The sequence below is a fragment of the Ascaphus truei genome, chromosome 5 (genome assembly GCF_040206685.1).
Source record: "Ascaphus truei isolate aAscTru1 chromosome 5, aAscTru1.hap1, whole genome shotgun sequence".
NCBI lineage: Eukaryota > Metazoa > Chordata > Amphibia > Anura > Ascaphidae > Ascaphus > Ascaphus truei.
The window spans coordinates 113,987,064-114,006,615 of record NC_134487.1 but is presented as its reverse complement, the minus strand read 5'-3'; the positions used below and the strand labels follow the sequence as shown (position 1 = coordinate 114,006,615).

The 19,552-nt window shown below is 42.8% G+C and overlaps 1 protein-coding gene across 2 annotated transcripts in view; it reads right to left on the bottom strand.

The window, feature by feature from the left end:
• Window positions 1-223: 223 nt before the first annotated feature.
• Window positions 224-19,552, bottom strand: part of TSPAN19 (tetraspanin 19) — a 77,315-nt gene continuing 57,986 nt past the window's right edge. The window contains exons 5-10 of one of the 2 annotated variants that reach the window (XM_075600490.1): window positions 15,622-15,755; window positions 10,573-10,653; window positions 7,132-7,242; window positions 2,745-2,888; window positions 1,844-1,927; window positions 224-792 (exon numbers count right to left, since the gene is read on the bottom strand). In XM_075600490.1, the coding sequence (XP_075456605.1) occupies window positions 718-792; window positions 1,844-1,927; window positions 2,745-2,888; window positions 7,132-7,242; window positions 10,573-10,653; window positions 15,622-15,755 (629 nt within the window). In that variant the 3' untranslated portion in view covers window positions 224-717. The remainder of the gene's footprint in view (window positions 793-1,843; window positions 1,928-2,744; window positions 2,889-7,131; window positions 7,243-10,572; window positions 10,654-15,621; window positions 15,756-19,552) is intronic. The other variant, XM_075600489.1, reaches the window with a different exon arrangement.

The window sequence follows — 19,552 nt, the reverse complement described above, 5'->3', positions numbered from 1 at the left end:
TTAAATCTTGAAGGTGATTTTCTTGATGTTGCCTTTATATCCACATGGAATGCACCGTTGGAGGCAATTTATTAAACTGCCATTTATTAAACTGCATATTTCTCGTTGACGAGTGATACGATTTTGACATACAGTATGATGAGATTTGTAACATTTATGACTCACTATAAAAGGTACAAGCTAGACAAATTGAACCAACAGTAATGTTAAGAGGGTTGAAACAACGTGGAAGATAGGCGAAAAAGAAAAAACAGATACGATTATTTAAAAATTGTTTTTTGTCAGTTCAAACAGTAAATGTTGACAACAAAATTATAAATGTAATTGTGAGTGAAATGTAACCCCTACAGCTCCCAGGGTTCATTTAAACAATATTCAAATGTTATAAATGATTTTTCAAAATCAACCTCCTAGCTTTAACCTATCACATGTAGTGTATCACTGACATTTGTTCAATGTGTTCTTATGTAACACTGCACCTTTAACCCCATTCATGCAAAATTCTCCCGTTACATATACTGTATAGACAAACTATAAATATCACCAGCCTCATGAGATTTTTGCTGTCAATTTAATCTCTCACTTTATTGAATAGCGTGAATATTTAATTTGGTGAAATTTCATCATTTGAATACAACATTTGCATATTGAATGGAATTGACAAACTAAAATGAATTGAAATATTTGTTATCAAATAATTAACACAGACAGCGAGTTTTATACTGCCGGTGCAACTTTACAAAATTTATTGATGTTCTTAATAAGGATTATTGCCATTGTAATCTGCAAAATCTGGAAAAAATTAAGAATATGTTTATGGGTTAAATATTAACTGAATAGTATTGATATTAGTAAGCATTGTTAGGAATTAAAGAGAAAAGCATCTTAACTATTAAAAAGTATAGTACAGGTATTATTTTTGTAATAGCTTGAAATGGTAAATTAATTGTCTCAAAAGCAGGGGACAAAATTGTACCATAAAAACTGGTTATTTTGCATATAGAACAATAAAAGCATATTGCATCTTCAATATCTAAATTGTAACTATGAAGAATATAGATACAGTAGCTTCTCAGATGTTTGTGCAATCTGGAAACATAACATAACATTACCTTCATAAATTAGGAATAATGCATAAAACTAGCTATCAACAAAAATATTTAGATGCTTTGTACACAATTGTAATAACAGATTTTTGTAGTTAAGCCAATGAATTTGGTCCTTATTGTGCATAGATCTTAATCTTGTGTATACAAAATATAGTACTTAAGCTGCTAATGTATAGGGTAGAAAACTGAATACATTTGCATTATGAATACATTTACGAAAGTAGGATAGCCATTAACCTTTGTTTCAGATCTGTCTCACTGATTTTGATTTATTTCTTTTGAGGCCCATTAATTTGGAGTCAGTCTCACTGATTTTTAGCTTCTGAAGTCTCATACTGTACACTTTAATGGAGTTTTACTAAAAAAAGTAAGTACTTTCCAATAAAACACCCTATTTTGGTAAAGAAAACCCAAAGCGCATTGATTTAAGTGTTTCTAAGTCTTGTTAACATTCATTTGAATGTAGATTAACAAACAATAATAACTATCACACATTAGTGAAAATACCACAGGATAAAAGGCCTAATACCTTAATATTGCCCCAGCTGCTTATGTAGTATTGCAAATATTTCAATGGTGAAAAAAATTATAATTATAATTTAGGGTCGTCTTGCATTTGTGACCCATTTATTCCTAATAAGCCCTTTATGTTGTTGAAAGCTATTGCAATAAAATTGTAAGGAATTTTCCATACCCTCAACATGATGCCCACACATAGGAAAGAAATAACATACCTCAATAATCATCAGGCCAAATAGTAAACCAGTCATAGTGTAAATACTGCTATGGTACCATTCTGTAATCATATTTTCACAGCCCTATTAAAATATAAAGACGATTCAATCGAATGATCAGTGCAGATTTTCAATATATTTTTTACCATCCATGATTCGAATATTAAGAACGTATCCATAAATCGAAACATTAACTGTATTAACTTTAAGATATATTTAACAGCTTCATAAATTAAAATCTGATAACCTCAATGAAATGCACAATAACTGATATCACAGATTTAAAGCAGCACCCAGAGCTGCTCTTTTCTGTTTGTTGTTAACTATATCCAAACTGTGAGGTCCCCTAAAGTAGAACTGTGGGGCTCACAGAGAACCTATGGGAACAGATAAATCCATCTTTATTTTCTACATTTTCTAGAAAATCAATAAAACCAATGGAAAGCCACCACATCATCCGGCTTTCTATTGGCCGCCAAAGCAAGGTTGACCACCTGGCAGCCATATTGTTTTTGGTCGGGAATTTTCAAAGATTAATTTCTCTGCAACCAGGCAACTAATCAACTACAGTTAAAGAACAAAAACTAAGTTTACATGCATTTAACTGTAGATGTTATGTGACGTGTGTCAGTATATATTAATTATACTTGCTGTGCTTGCTTTCAATCTCCCTGGCACCTATGTCATGTATTTAGTAGTAACAACAGTTATGCATATTTACAATCATATCTTAATAATGCAATAACAAAACCACTAACTAAATGAAGTTGCTGGAAAACAGAGGTGTTATGAGCACTGACATTTTAAGAAATTAAGATATCCTTTAAAAAAAATATTTCTCTTTTTCTGCAGTAGTAGTTCACTAAAACCCAATAAGTAACTGAAACGAGCTATAACATACACTGTCATGTATTGCAGACTGGGACAGCTCACAGAACCACCCTTGCCCTGAAGAATTGCTGCATGAACATGGCAGGCGATATGGGTAGGTCCGGTTCTTCCCTTGTAGCCAGTCAGTGTAGTTATGCATTCCACAGCATTTGGACTACAAGATCAAAACACACCACATTAAGTTAGTTTATTAAATACCTGCACTAATAGTACAGTAAATAACTTTACAGTTAAAATAAGCATTAAACAGTGTTTGGAAAGCATTTGTAGGAAGGGATATCACACTGTTCTACCATAGGGTAATGTAATAAAATTTATTACAAAACCTTATGGAAGAAAATAATATAGACCCTTTGATTCCTAAGGCCACCAATACATTGCAAACTAATGGCTTTAGGCACTAAACACCCTACCACTACACTACCTACACCACTCGACATACCCCTGCTCTTCCACACCTTGTACTAACCACCCACCCCAGGGCACCTAGCCCCACCTTCTCCCATTTACAAAGATGGTTAGGTGTTGTCAGGGTGGGCTATGTGTAAGGGAATGGGTGATGGGTTAGGTGCCCTGGGGTCAGTGGCTAGTCCCCCATGGGGAGGTAGGAGTTAACACTCTTGCCTTATGCGGTAGTAAGCCATTGCCAAGCAATATTATGCTAGCCTTCTTGGTATGCAAGTGGTAGGATTATATTATGCCCTTAGTCGACCTTATTGGACAACTAGTAATGAGTTGCTCATGACTAGTTGGCTACTAAGGGGTTAATATATTAAAAACTTGTTTTAATCTAATCCAGGTTGGTTTCGGTTATCTTGCCTATATGTACACTGTATAATATATACATAGGAAAATATGGCTTAATTCTAGCCTGGGGTGAGTGATAAAAATTTCTGTACATATTTGGTGGTAGTCTGATATCTACAGATATGGAAATTTAATGAATAACACATTTGTGCTCATGAATAATACAACAGATGTCTGCTGCACATTATAAAGGAAAAACTGATATAGTCACCGGTGCTCCTGGTTCAGGAATTCCGGTCAGTATTCCTGGATCAGCAAACCAAATTGGAAGCAGGGCACTATGGATTTCTAAAAAACTAATTTATTCAGCCAATATTCCGACATTTCGACAGATACAGTACAAGTGTCTTTTTCAAACTATACTTGAAAAAAACAGTTGTATCTGCCGAAACGTCGGAATATTGGCTGAATAAAGTAGTTTTGCAGAAATCTGTAGTGCCCTGCTTCCAATTTGGTTTGTGCTCATGAATAATACATTCGTTATTAAAAATCAGCAAATGAGGATTTAATAACACTATCTCCAAAATATCACTACGGTAAAATGCACGTTATTACTGAGAGAGAGAAGAGAGAGAGAAGAGAGAGAGAAGTGAGAGAGGCGGAGGAGAGAGAGAGAAGTGAGAGAGAAGTGAGAGAAGGCAATAGAGGTGAGATAGGTGGAGTAAGGAAAGAGGGAGAGAGGGGTAAGAGAGAGTGAAAGGAGTGAGATGTGAGAGGGATGAGGATAATAGAAAATAGAGAGGGCAGGAGGAGAGTGAAAAGAGGAGAGAGAGAGAGGAGATGGGGAGGGGGATACACAAAGGGCGAGGAGAAGGGGGAGAGAGGTGGGGGAGTAATGGAGAGAGTGAAAATAGGGGTATTGTGAGAGAGAGGGGGACTCAAAGGGGTATACACAGACAGAAGTGGACAGTTAGTACATGGATGTCTCCACCAAAACTCTCCTTAGCACCAACTGTGCCCCCTCCCCCGACCCCTGTAGCCTCAGCAGGGCCTCTACCTAACTACCATATAGGGCCCAGACTGCCCCTGCACTCTCTGTCCCACAAGCAGGATATAGTGAGAGAAAGGGCAGTGAGTGGGGGAGGTGAGTGGGGGGTGAGAGGTAATGGAGTGAGAGAGAGTAAAGGAAGAGGGAGAGGTAGTGTCACGGTAGACCAGGTCTCTTAACACCATTTATATTTAAGGGATAAGGCACAGGGCAAAACAAGGCAGTGAAATAAAATGAGCTTTATTTTGGATAAGACCTCGGAAACACACAAGAATACAAAATACAAACATATACACACTTACGGGGTCTGAGAAATAAGATATACCTTTCCTAGGTGAAGGGACCCACTTCAAATGGGTTTCCCCTGTCCGCTTCTCTGCTTCAGGATATCAGAGTGCTGAACACATAGCAGCCACTCTAACATGTATCTCCAGCTGGTCACAGTCCAACTCCACACTCATTTCCAGAGTGTCTTTCAGATGTTCTTCTGAGGGAATCTCCACACTCCTTCCCAGAGTTTCTCTCCCTCTGAGGGTAACTTATGCTCTGATCAGCAGCACCCCTTATATAGCCCTCTGTGGTTATCCTTTACATGGGAGGGGGCTGCTGGCCAATCAGAGCATGGATTATGTGGATGCCACAAAAGCCAGAGGAGAGCGTGCTAAGGCACTCAAGACAGCCCACTGTGTTGGACTCTCAGAGTCTGGACAGTACAATGCTCTTACTCCCAGATCTGAACAGCATCCTTTCACCTCCCCCAGGAGTCCTGACACCTAGCTGTCCCAACTCTGGTTTTAATCCTATTATTTCTATGGAGAGCTTCAACTAGGTGAATTTCTTAGTCTTTCTCCATAGAAATGACAGTAACAGTGGAATATGTTAATTCCATCACCACACAATACCAGGTATCTAATCTGGGAGGAATCGCTAACAGAGACATAAATACAGATATAAGGTAATTATGTAAAAGACAGGACTTAGAATTACACACAGATAGCCCAAATCACATCATAAGACAATGCTGGCTTTTTAAACTGGGGGACGGATTGCCACAGGGAATAAAGAATACATGCTTTGAAATACATTCTTACAGACATGGGTTACATTTACACATTCCCTGTTCTTCCCCAGATATTAAAGACATTTGGCTGGATTAAATATCACTAGGACAGCCAAGTTACATGTTTTTTTTAGGGGTAAATAGCTGGGATTTATCTTTATTATGTCCCCCAGCTACTCCTACCGTCACAGGTAAGGGGGAGATTGAGAGGACAATAAGAGAGAGGGAGGGAAGAGTGAAGGTCAGAGAGAGCAGAGTGGTGAGAAATGGGGGTAAGAGACAATGGAGGGAGCCAGAAGGCATTGGGTGGGTGGAGAGTGAGAGACAAGGGTGGAAGGAGAGAGAGAGAGGTGGAGGAGAGAAAGAGGTAGGAGTGAGAGAGAGAGAGAAAATGGTGGAGTGAAGGAGAGAAAGGTAGGAGAAAAGAGAGTGAGAGTGAGAGAGGGGGAGAGTGAGAGAGGGGAGGGGAAAAGGGTGAGTGGGAGGAGGGTGACTTTTAGGGGAGAAATAGAGGGGGAGAGAGAGATTAAAAGGGGTGGAGTGTGAGAGAGAGATGGGGGGTCTCTCAGGGCTGCCAACAGTTAGGGCATGGACACAACCCCCAACCACTCTCTAAAAAGTTAGCCAGCATTGACTGGCGTCAGCCGCCTGCTCAACAACCAGGAGCCTGAGTGGAGAGTCTAGTCCTGGGCCCCAGAAAACCTGTAGTTGGCTGTGGCTTATGCAATATGCGCTGTACGATCAAGCCCCGCCCCCTCCCAGTTACTCCGGTCCCCGTTCCTACCTTGTCGCGCACCTTTCCTCAGCGGTGCGCGCCAAGTTTTCAGGCAGGCAGGGGAATTTGAGTTTGGCATTCGCGACGGAGGCGTGGTCACGCCCCCGCCGGCGGTTCAGCCAATGAGGGCGAACCAGCCGCGGGACGTCATGGCCATGCCCCCGCAAACCCACACCCCCTCCCGTCGCAAACCTTCCCTCTCCCCTCAGACCGCGGTGCAGCGCTGTGCACGCACTGCCCCCCCCCCGCCGGGCGCGCGTGCCACAGTGCTGACTGGGGACTCAGCCTTATGCTGCAATAAGATCATGTAGCATTTGGAGCACTTAGCTCCCATGGGAGGAAAGGGAAAAGTAACCCTTAATTCTGCTTGCGTTTTTAGATCAGTGTTTTTCAACTGGGGTTCCCAGGAGCCCCTGGATTCAGCAAAATCCCTAAAGGCTTGCCTGCTATCATCATGTAATTTAAAAATTGTACCAAATACAGAAGAATTTACAATGCATCTGATCTCAGACACACTACTAGACAGGTTTGGGGTTCCTTACAATGCAACTGATCTCAGACATGCTAGGGGTTCAGCAGAATTTCATAATATAATTATAGAGTTCCTTAACCAAAATAAGGTTGAAAACCACTGGTTTAGATGATGGCATTCATAATATTTGTATCAGGACAAACAAAAATGGTCAGTTAGCAGCACTGTACTGTATATTGCCAAATGCATTATTATGTTGATAACCACAATACTTGTTTCTCCATTTAATACTTACATTTTGTTGTATAGAATCCATAATTTCCCACTCGTTCTTATTTCCAAAGAATTTTTTTTTGCCATATTGGAATATAACTTTATGAATCTTTCCAATGAGAGCTTTTAAAACCTGTTAATTTGTATCGTTAAGCAAGAATATCAGTTTATTTGCTATATCACACATTAACATTATTGCTTAATTATTTATATTGGCAGAAACCTGCTTATACATTATGTAGGCAATGTATCCATATTGCATAACTGCAAAACTACTGTATAGCAAAACTGGAGCAAAATTGGACCAGATTAATCAAAGAATAAAGATACAATTATTTTTTTTGCATATGTAGCCCCATTTCCCTATGACTAAGGGAATTACTCATGCTGAATATTGCACACAGGAGACCTAAGTCTCCGCTGCTGGGAGCCTGGGGTGAGCTCTTTCTCGTCTCGATACAGCGACTTCACCTATGAAGGATCCCAGCATGGGATGGAAGCCCCTCATCTCATGTTCAAAGCCTGCAGGCTTGGCTGCAGTCTCCTCAGCTGGAGGCTTGGACCTCCAAGTTGGAACAGCGTTACAAGTGGCTACTTGCTTACCTGCCCGATTGACAAGAGCCGCAGTCGGAGGTGATACCCATGTCCTATGCTGGAGTTGGGAGTCACAGGAACCAATACAGTAAAGAACAATACACACACGATGGCGTGGTAGCTTGGGTAACTTTCTCTAAGGCCAGGGCCATGGTCAAAAAGACCGTCCTGACATGCGCTGTGCCGCGCTGAGGGAAACATCATCCCTATTGAGCACGGCTTTAGATGGTGCTTCCGCAGGCGTGTGTAGGCATGTGGAATTGCAGCCGATAGCGCAATTTAATTTTTCCCGCTGAGGGAAGCGCAGGGCCGGTCATGTGACCACCAAAAGCCAATGGCAGTCCGTGACGTCGGCGCCGTGATGTGGCGCGCTAGCCCCATCTCCCGCCTCACCTCCCGCCCGCCTCCCAAACGCGCACGCTGACGCTCATGCAGGGACACAAAAAAGCTCCTGTTTGAGCAAGAGAGCATGAGCGTCAATGCTGCTCAGCGTTGTGAATGTCACCATGTCCGAGGCCCTAGAGGGATAGTCCCTATCAAGGGCCTTCCCTACAACACTGAGTTGGTTGGAGGGATCGGGGGCCTAACTGGTGCTTTGAGGCAGAGTCCTGGCCTAGTCCAAGGGCTTACTATGTCCCTGGACGTGTCTGTCCCCTCTGCCGGCTCCCTCAGACTGGCACACTCTGTCTCTTTAGCACCAAACTCCTATATCTCCTTCCCTGAAGGATCCTGGGACTTGCAGTCCCTTGCGGAGCCGTCTCAAGATGGCCACCACAACTAATCAACTATCTCTGCATGCGAACATCTTACAGTGCGCATGCGTGAGAATCCAAGATGGAGGCCCCCTGTGCAGGTTCACCGCGGAGCTCCGGCGGCACAGAGCATCAGCTCCCCCTCACCGGAGGTAAGGAGTGGGTTCTGCTACACATATAAAAGTCCAAATAACAGGTATAGTTTTTTGCTACAGTTTTTTCCTCGTTTTTGCAGGTGGGATACGTTGATACATGGGGGCCTATGTACTAATCATCCCAAACGACTTTTTTACATAAAAGTGATGCATAGAAAACTCATTTTAATTTGTGTTTGCATGTACTAACCTGAACTTTCTCAATCTGCAACATCAGCGTCAAAATTATTATTTTTTCTAGTGCACATAAATGGACTGCGTTTGGCCTATAGATGTTAATGGTATGTACAGTACAGAGAAAGTGCATCAAAACCACCCGCAAAGTTCAACCTGGCGTAAAACCTAAAAAGACTGGTAATTGTGTTGGCACAAAAAAAGTTGCAAAGCATCAACCCAAAAATCTATTTCATACATTGATGTTTCATTTTACAGCTTAACAAAATGTATAAATAATATTACACTAATCATTTATATTTAGTAACGTTAGTTATACATTTTAAATCAATCACATAATTCTGCTTCAATTTAAAATGTATTAATTAGGCATTCATACAGCTGCGGCTAAACTTAATCTAAAGCGGCTGGCACCGCGGGTAATTTAAAACCCTGTGCAGACGCTGCCTTTTTTTTTTTTTTTTGCGCCGCAGGCGCTTCTATTGTTCAGCGCCATTAGGCGCTGATTGGAGAACCGCCCGCTGGCGCCGTGAGATGCGGCTGGCGCGTGGCCAATTCCGGACGGAAAAAAAAAAGGTGAAAAAAAAAGCGTTTAAGGTTTAGATTAAGCTTAGCCGCGGCTGTACTATGTGTATCCTCGAGATTGAAGGAAGAGCCGGCACTCCAGGAGTCTTTGTAAAAAGGTGATTTCATCTACAGGAATCATAGCGGTTACAGATCTCCAGCTCCGAGGACAGTAAACTGCCCAGAAGGATTAATGCTGTGGGTTTCCATGATTCTGAATGAACCCCATAGCGTTAATCCTTTTGGGCCATCTGCAGGGAGAGAATACCGCTACTCACCTTTCAGATCAGCGGTGCAGCCATGTCTGGTTAGTGTGCCCCTGTCCTGTCCAGCCCTTGATGTTGTAGATGTCCAAATATGGCCATATAGCCTCCCCTTATGATGTACAGCTCCATTTAAGGGCATCTACATCATCCATCAGGAAGAGAATATAGCCTGCATCTCTTAGAGGCGGCTACAGACAGGGACTGGACACAGCTGCACAACTCTTCTAAAAGGTGAGTATTTTTTTTTTTTCCTGAAGGATGGCCCATCAAGCGAAAGATTAATGCTGTGGCTTCCAATTCACAAGTACAGAATGCCTGCAGCATTAATCCTTTCGGGCCGCAAGACTAACTTTCATTGGGGCCGCAGAGGGGTCACGTTTGTGCCGTAGGTCACCCCATTTTTCTCCGCAACCACAAGGACAGTAAATTTTGCTACATCTGTGGGGATTAATCTAGTGGTTCAAATTTTTGGACTTTATTGTGTACAGTGCGAAAAAGCGCTGATCCAGCGCTATTACACGGAAAGCCCCATTGGCTTTAGTAGGAGTGACAAATGTTTAGCATCTGGTGGAATGAAAGCTGGATAAAATAAATAAAGAGGCGTAAAACAAGAAGATTTCAGAGTGGAAGGTTGGTTATCATAAGTACATTTATAGATTTGACTGAAGTAGCTATACAAACATTATACATTACTGTAAGTATTAAAGCTTGAATATAGAGTGCAACAAATCTACATTTCTCCAGGACCAATACAGTACAGATACTTGAACTTTGAACTACTCTTTTTATTACAAATTATATATTTAACCTACTAACAAGATAGTACTTATGAATAACGTTTGTATAATGAGTTAAGTAAAATTCAATCCCTCTTTCGTAGATATTGTGACAAGATATTTTGTAATTCCTATGTCAAAATGCCATTTTCTATGATAAATAGGTAAAATGATTGACCTACCAGTTCTTGGTGAAAAAACAGTAGCAGTAGCATTTCAATTATAACTGCTGCTGTAAAAACCAAAATTAAGAATCCCGAATACTGCAAAGAAAATAGAAACAAATTAATACATTGGGCTAGATTCAGTATAGTCTGAAGAGTGTCTGTACATGAATTGTATCACTTAAAAAAGGTTTTCTACCTTTTAAGAACCACACAATTAAAAAAAAGTATAAGAGAGAGAATATCATTCTGATGTTCCTAAGAGGGAGAAAACTGGCAATAAAATCTGTATGTATTTTGGGAATAAGGGCGTCCGTGGAGCTAAAAATTGTGCGAATCAGCCCTGGAGCACCTCCTGGGTCCCTGGCTGAAAAAAGGCCTGTTGTTTCAATTACATAGGCCTCGTTTGTTTTACTTCTATTTCAGAGATGCCACAGGGGTTAATACAGAAAGGATATTAAAAAATACTTGGGACAGACCAGTATTGCTCAACCTACTGCTTGGCCCAGGAAACCAATGAAAATGGCCCATGGGCGAGGAAGTAGCACTTTAACCATGTAGGAGTGCATGGCCGATGAGCAGAAGTGATGCTGTCAATCAATGAAAATAAATAATATTTTAGAGAGAAATATGAAGTAAAGTATACTTTAAAAAAAAAAACTAATTGTTCATGTGGGTAAATAAATGCCGTTGGGTATGATTAAATGCCGTTTTCATTCATTCACTATTTAAATAAAAAATATATTGGTTTGTAGTGGAAGAATATCATCAAAATAAATTATACATGACTGTTACAGAAGGAATATTGTGCAAATATGTGTTATACTGGACATTTTGGGATTATGTATGAAAAGTCTCTTGACTGAAAAACTGGGGAAATTGGTGCAAAAACTTGCATCAAATTTATCAGCCCCAAAAAATCCCATTGCTGTGTGCAGGATTTTTTTTAAATATAAATCTGGTGCAGTTGTGTATTCCAATTTTGCTGCAGGGAGACTTTGTAAATATATGCCTATTATGCAATGCATGAGTAATATGAAGTTTAAGCATGCACTGGTATACTATACAAATAGACAGTTTATAAGGGCTACTTATCAAAGTCTCCTAATTGCAAAACTTGGAAAAGCTGGTGCACAAAAACCGCTTGCATGCCACAGCTGCATGCAATACCTTGCTCAATAATACATTGTAAAACATACAGGACATCTGCAAGCTCATATTAAACCCCCAAAATAACCACAACATATATAAGCATATAGGTATAACCGAGGAGTGCTACTGAGCATGGCGATATATATTTAAAACCAGAGACAGAACATGAAACACAGACAGAGCTCAGTGCACATCCAGTGAAACCTATACATGGTACAGTGCTTACATATATATGTATAGATACCTATTAAATAAAATGGTCCTTTAGTTTTTTATATTAGTGTTAGGGACCCTTGAGATGTGGTCTGCCGTGTAGTGGCTCAGGGGCTTACAACACTTTGGCCAAAATGTTAAACTAAAAGACCATTTTACTGTATTTAATAGATATCTATACATGTATATTTAGGCACTGTACAGTGTATAGGTTTCACTGGATGTGCACTGAGCTCTGTCTGTGTTTCATGTTCTGTCTCTGGTTTTAAATATATATTGCCATGCTCAGTAGCACTCCTCTGTGACACCTATATGCTTATGTAGCCCCCTGTAAACAGCACGGGCTATACCTATCTTCCTCCTACTGTGGTAAGTCCTGTTAAGGGCAGGCACCAGTAGTTATCATGGGTTTTCCCCCTTCATAGCCCTGCCCTGAGTGGTAGATGCAGGCCCTGACTCTGCTGCAGGCACGAGACAGAGGGGAGGCTCTGCTGACATCATTAGGGGTGGGGCTGACTCTATATTTAGCAGCTGCTCCTGTAAGCGACAGTTCTGTTAGTACTGGGCGAGTTCGAGTCCTGGCTGCCCGAGGAGTTGGCGGAGACAGTGCGGTCTCACCTGTGCCGCCATGCAGGAGCAAAGAGAGGAGCAAAGAGACTCAGCCACTTTGAGTAGAGCTGATAGCACAATAGACCCGGTGGACCAATGCCCCTCACCCCGCTGCTGGGGGTGATGGGGAGAATCCAGTCTCCACCCAGAGGCTAACCTCTGAGGTGGGCTGTGGGGTATTGACGCCCCAGCCCAGACCATCCTGTCGGAGGAGAGACTTGGAGGAAAGGAGAGGAGGAGAGTGAATAACGGGGTTTTGCTGTTGTTGTTGTGGCTGCTGGTCGCCACTACATTTGGAGTCGCTGATCTGACCAATAAAGAGACTATACTTTTATACAAAGACTGTGTTGTGAGTTTGGAGCATTCAACCCCTGGACCAGGGAGGTTCCTCTGTACGGGTCCTATCCCATATTCCTGGGAGTATAGAAGATGGAGGCACTGCACCACTAAAAGTATGGAGGCTACCACCCCAGAAGCCTGGTCCTGTCTCCCCAATAACAACGCGGGAGGCTCAGGCCCTCCTGTTCCACGCAGGTATGCATCACCACTACGCATGTAATCTGCCCACTCGCACCCTAGACACCACAGATGAGTCTGGGGGGAGGGAATAAGGGTTACACTTATGTAGCCCTCTTACCCCCACCCTAAGTGAGATTGAGGTGGGTAGGTGTATCTGACTACTTATCAGTGTGGTGCGGTACCTGTTTGGCAACCAGGAGAGCTGAGCTTCCACCACGGGGAACCTGGGGTATATACTTACACTCGGTGCAGTGCCTCCATTGAGGAGGGATCCCAACGTGGTGGGAGTGTGCCCTCACCAGAACAACCATACAGTAAATACACACCGTGTGAATAAACAGTATTTACTGAGCATGAACTGTAACTTCAATGAAACTCTCTTTGCATAACATCAATACATCATATGAATAACATTGCATCACCCTGAATGCATACTGTCCCCTCACCCACATGTCCATCATCACATCCCCCTCAGTCCCTTGAGTGTCCACAACAATAAAGAAAGTGTGAGTGTGAGGAATAGCGCTTCCCTTTGTTGGGGCCTGGTGGTGCACTTAATATATACTACCTCCCTGATCAGTCCTGATCAGGAAAATCCTTGGAACTCAGCAACACCGCACAGTGATCCCATGCCGTGCTGCTCTCTGCAGGAATGGATGCACACGCTGCTTCCACAGGGGAGGGATCTCCAGCCGGAATGATCCTTTACCACAGTCTCTGCTATGGAGTCAGATACTCTTTCTGCACTCAGGCTGCACGGGCATTCAGGCACTGTCCTGCAGCATTCCTCTTCCTCTCTGAGTATGGTGAAGGAGTCCCTGTCTTAAGGCAGTCCCTATCACATACAGTATTCCTCTAGTGTCTCAGGGGACTAACTGGACCCTGGGGGTATACCTCTATCCTTACCCCTACATGCAGAATATCTCTTGCTGTAGATTCTGTCTGATCCCAGACTCTGGCAGCTCACCACGTGCAACTGACACTGGTGATATTACACTCACTGTATAACTTGGAAAGCAACCCCCCTTCTTCCTATGAGGGGCCTTTCACTGACACAAACAAAGCTAACTGCCGTGGCTGCACTTAAATCCACACTGTCTCTTTTTGTCAGAGCACACAGCACTGCAGCTGTATCACTGACAAGACTTACACTCACCTAAGGGCAGGGTCCCTACCTAAGGGGCCTTCCCTATGAACTTACCCACTAACCTAGTGAGGAGTGGGACCTACCTGGGGGTAACCTAGCCTAGTGTAAGAGCCTTGCTCCTTACACACTTCCTCCACCTTCCTGCTCCCAGCTCCAACTGACTAGCGTGGTCCCCGCATCATTGTATCCTTCTCCCACAGGAGAAGCTGCAAACCTTATTTGCTGGCTGGCTGCACGTGATGTGGGTGAAAGGGCAGTCCCCAAAGGCTGCTGGGAATTGTAGTCCACTCAGGACCTCTTTAGCATTGTGGCCGCGTGCGCTCTCTTTACTACGCCAGTGCAAAGCTGTAATGGCCGCCTCTATGCTTAACTGCGCCTGCATGACCTCTAGAGGGCCTTCCTGCCTCTCTGCCTTCTCAATGGTGAACCGGGGAGCCAAAGGGGACCTGGCTACACATATATAGGTTGTGGTTATTTTGGGGGTTTAATATGAGCTTGCAGGTGTCCTGTATGTTTTACAAATCTTGTTCAGCTGGTCTTAGCTGATTGGAAGGTGGCTCTTCCTATCTTGTTGAAGCTCACCTCCTCCCACATTTAAATGGTTAAAAGCTCACTCCATAGCATCTCCCACTCTCAGGGGAACTTGCCTGCTTGCAGTATGATTGTGACAAATCTAATACAAAGTGCTTTTCCTGGTAATATACAGGTTAATAAAAGCTTCAATCCTACTTAGAACTATGCAACTAATTTTGACAGATTTATTATAAATCATTCTTCCTGGTAATGCACAGGTTATTAAGAATTTATTTTAGTGTTAGGGACCCTTGAGATGTGGTCTGCTGTGTAGTGGCTCATTGGCTTACAACACTTTGGCAAAACTAAAAGCCCATTTATTTAATAGATATCTATACATATATATTTAGGCACTCTACTGTGTATAGGTTTCACTGGATGTGCACTGAGCTCTGCCTGTGTTTCATGTTCTGTCTCTGGATTTCAATAATATATTGGAATTCATCCATAGATATGTTCTGGTCGGAGGAACATGCTTAACTATTTTAGTCAAATGCATGGCATTTCATTTATTTGCTTAATTATCTAATTGAATAAAAATACTATATTCTTTTGGGGGGTTTAACCCTCCAAAACGTACACAGTGCTCAGAAGGTGATGTTATTAGTCAGTATAGTACTAATATTGTTATCTACAGATCAAGAGTACCAATAGCCTTTTAGTTCAGTATATCTGAAATTTCATAAATATAGTCCTACCCCTAAGTGTTATCTCAAAATGGTAAGAAATTTTGAATTTTTTTAATTGGGTACAAGGTTACTAATGTTTTATTTCACTTAAACTGCTGAACAAACACCTATTATTAAATCTACTCTATGTTTTTAATCACAGATTATTGATTTGTAAGTACTCACCAATTTAAGCAAACACCTTACTTGCTGTAGGGCGCCAACGGATCCCAAAAAACAAAGAAGAACGACAATGGCTCCTGCACTGAGTAAAGAATAGGCTATGCCTGATGCCAATGAATTTATTGCATCCGCTGAAACTAAAAAATTAAAAAAAGCAGAGTTGGTTCTTTGTAAAGGCAAACCACCAAAATCCAGTGTAAACCAATATTTCAAAGTAGACATCCTTATGCCCTGGTGAAAGTGTAATGAACATGGTAAGACTATATATGGTTGGCTCCACGTACCAGGCTCATAAAGTGACATTACCCAAAACAGTCAATGTTAACCATGTCTTAACCCTACTCCCATGCGACCCTTGATTTGGGATTTTTCTACCTCTCTGTCTCTCTCTCCCCTTCCCAAAAAGTCATTTTTCAGAGTCTGGATAGAAGTAATGTCAAATGTAGGTATTGTTTAACCCACATAATATTTTTTTTTTTTCCACAAAAAGGTTTTTATTAGGTTACAGTACAGTGCATACATTGTCCAACAACCCACTGTCTTTTTTTAATGTACCCAACCCCATTTTTTATTTTTTCCTTTGTCCTCCGTCTTGACAAAGACATACAGGGCAAACCAACTCACAGACCTAACGAACAACACAAACACAGAGGGGGGGAGGAGAGGGGGGGGGAAGGGGGGTGAAGCACAGAGCCTTGCAGGTGTTCCCAATTTCTACTCTTGCCTCTCCTCTGCCATGCAGAGCTGCCTTTAGGTGTAGCGACCCTATTTTCCGTCATCCCTACCGGTACCCCGTCCGCGCGTTGTCTGTACTGTCACTTCGCAGGAGAATGCATCTTGGTGTATTAGGGCATTATGGTGGTGGCGTTCACCCCGGGAATGTCTGAGTGGGCTAGCCAATGGGCCCAGACTTTGAGGAAATTTGTGCCGGTGTCGTTGACCAGACTTGTCAACTGTTCCATCCGGCAGATATACCAAATTCTGTTCCGAATTTTCGTAATCGTGGGTAAATCTGGTAGCTTCCACAATGCTGCGAGTTCGCACCACATGGCTGTTGCAAAGTGTGCAATCAATTTTTGTGCCGGTCTGCCTAACCCCCGAGTGCGCCTGCCCAGCAGGAACAGCCAGGGGTCCAGGGGGACCGGCTGCCCGAGAATACTCTGCAGCCAATCCTGGATTTCCTCCCATAAAGGAGCCACTTTGGGGCAACCCCACAGCATGTGAAGTAAGTCTGCCTGTTCCCCGCATTGTTTGGGGCACAATGGGGGGTAATCTTTGACAAACTTTGATAATCGTGTTGGGGTGAGGTACACCTCATTAGGACTTTATATGCATTCTCCTTCAAGGTGGTGCATATAGAGCTCTTCGCTGCTGCCAGTACTATTGTGGACCAGTCCTTGTCTTCCAATGTCTCCCCTAAGTCCGTTTCCCATTTGATTCTGTAATTAAGTTTAATGTCATCGTCCTGTCTTGGACAGACCACCTCTCTGTAAATCCGAGACGTGAGTCCCGTGGTGTCCGTGCCTCTGGAACACAGCTGCTCAAAATTTGTTCGCTGGGGGCGTTTGGGAATTTTCGTGTAAAATGCTCTCACCTGGAGGTATCTAAAAAATTCAGAGTTAGGCATTTCTGTTTCTGATCGGATTTGTTCAAATGTTTTGATTGATTGGCATCCCTCCAGGTGTAATAGCCTTGTGAGGCCTTTTGCTTTCCAGACCGCTAGGTTCCTGCTTAACAGACCCGGAGCGAAATCAGGGTTCCCCATAATCGGGGTCATAAATGTGTGCTGGGTTGTCAGGGCACACTTGTGTTTGGTGTTCTCCCAGGTTGCCAACGAGCTATTCACTGCGGCCAGCGGCTCACTCATGGTCTTATATACCTTTTTTGGTAGCCAAATTAGATCTTGTAGCTCTACGGGGTCAGTGCATGCTGTTTCTAGCTCTACCCATCTTCGCAGGCTAGGATGCATGTGCCACTGGATAATTTGGGTTAATTGGGCCGCTTTGAAGTACGATATCAAGCAAGGTACCCCTAGTCCTCCTCTAACTGTTGGCCTAGTGAGGATGCTAGTTTTTATACGTGGCTTTTTATTACCCCAGACGAATTTCACCATGGAGGACTGTAAACGGAGGATGTCGTCTCTGACCACTTGTATCGGAAGGGTCTGGAAGAGATACAAGATTTGAGGGAGAAGATTCATCTTAAGGCACTGGATCCTGCCGATCCATGAAATTGTGTGGCCTGACCAGATCCGTAGATCCTCCTTCAGAGTCCTAATTAGTCTGGGGTAGTTGGCTTTGTATAGGGCATTGTAATCTTTGGTTATATGGATCCCTAAGTATTTAATGGAGGAGACTTGCCATTTGAAGTTAAAATTCAATTCGATTAATTTTTCTGTGACCTTTGGCAGGTTTATATTTAAGGCTTCTGATTTTGTCTGATTAATTTTGAAACCCGAGATCTTATTAAATTCATCTAGCAGGCTGAAAACATTTGGCAGGGAGGTAAGGGGTTTAGATAACATTAGTATAATGTCGTCTGCATACAGGGCCACTTTGTGTGACTGATCTTTAATCTGTATACCTGCTATGTCGGGGGAGTTGCGGATATGTGCCGCCAGGGGTTCTATACATAATGCAAAAATAAGTGGGGACAGGGGGCATTCCTGCCTGGTGCTACTCCTTATTGGGAAATCTTCCGACGGGAAGCCCTGGTGTCTGACCTTCACCTTCGGTTCCCGATAAAGAGCCAGAATAGCGCCCAACATTCTCCCTCCTATGCCAAACACTCTCAGCGTCTCTGTGAGGTAGGGCCAATCGATACGGTCAAAGGCCTTTTCAGCATCCAGACTCAATGCCATAGACGGGATATGCTTTCTATGTGCCAAATCAATTAGGTCTATGATCCGTCTAGTATTGTCTGTAGCTTGCCTCCCGCATATAAACCCTACTTGATCGGGGTGGACCAGCTTAGGCATAACTGAATTCAGACGGTTAGCCAATAATTTCGAAAAAAAATTGGTGTCCGAGTTGATGAGGGATATCGGGCGATAACTTTTACAGTCAGCTGGGTCCTTCCCTGGTTTGGGGATCACTGTTATAGACGCTTGGAGCATCTGGCTAGGTATAGGGGCACCATCTAAGAATGAGTTAAATAGTCGGACCAGGTGAGGTACTAAGATTTTTCTGAACTTTTTATAATAGAGATTAGAGAAACCATCCGGGCCTGGGGCTTTGGATGGCTTTAGTGCTTTTATTACCTCTGATATCTCCTCACCTGAGAAGTCCGCCTGTAATGCTTCCCTTTCCAATCTGCCCAGACTGGGTAGTTTTGCCTCTGTTAGAAATGTTTTCAGCTGCCTATGAGTGTTCTCACAATGGGAGACCTTAGCCCCATCATATAGGGTCTCATAATATTTATTAAATTCGTCTACTATTTGTTTGGGATCAGAAGTAAGGTCACCATTTTTGGTTCGAATTGCTTGAATGTGAAAGTTACGGTTACTGTTTTTTAGTTTATTGGCAAGTGGGGTATCTGGCTTGTTCGCCTTTTCATAGAATTGTCGCCTGGACCAGGTCAGCTCCTTCTCAGCTCGGGAGGACATCAATAAATTTAGTTTTGTTTTAGTGTCACGCCAGGCCTGAAGGGTCTGCGCTTGTTTGTTAGTTTTGTCTAGGGCGGATAGGGCTGCTAACTCAGATTGAAGAATCTTAATCTTATATTCCCTTGCTTTTTTCCGCCTACTCGCTATCCCTATGAGCTGTCCGCATAGAGTCGCCTTATGGGCCTCCCATAGGGTGGATTGGGATGTCACACTACCGACATTCTCCTCAAAGTAGACCCTGATTTTATCCCTTACTGCTGTTTCAATATCAGGGATTTTTAGAAGGAACTCATTGAGTTTCCACGTCGCTCCTGGTCTGTCTAGTCTGAA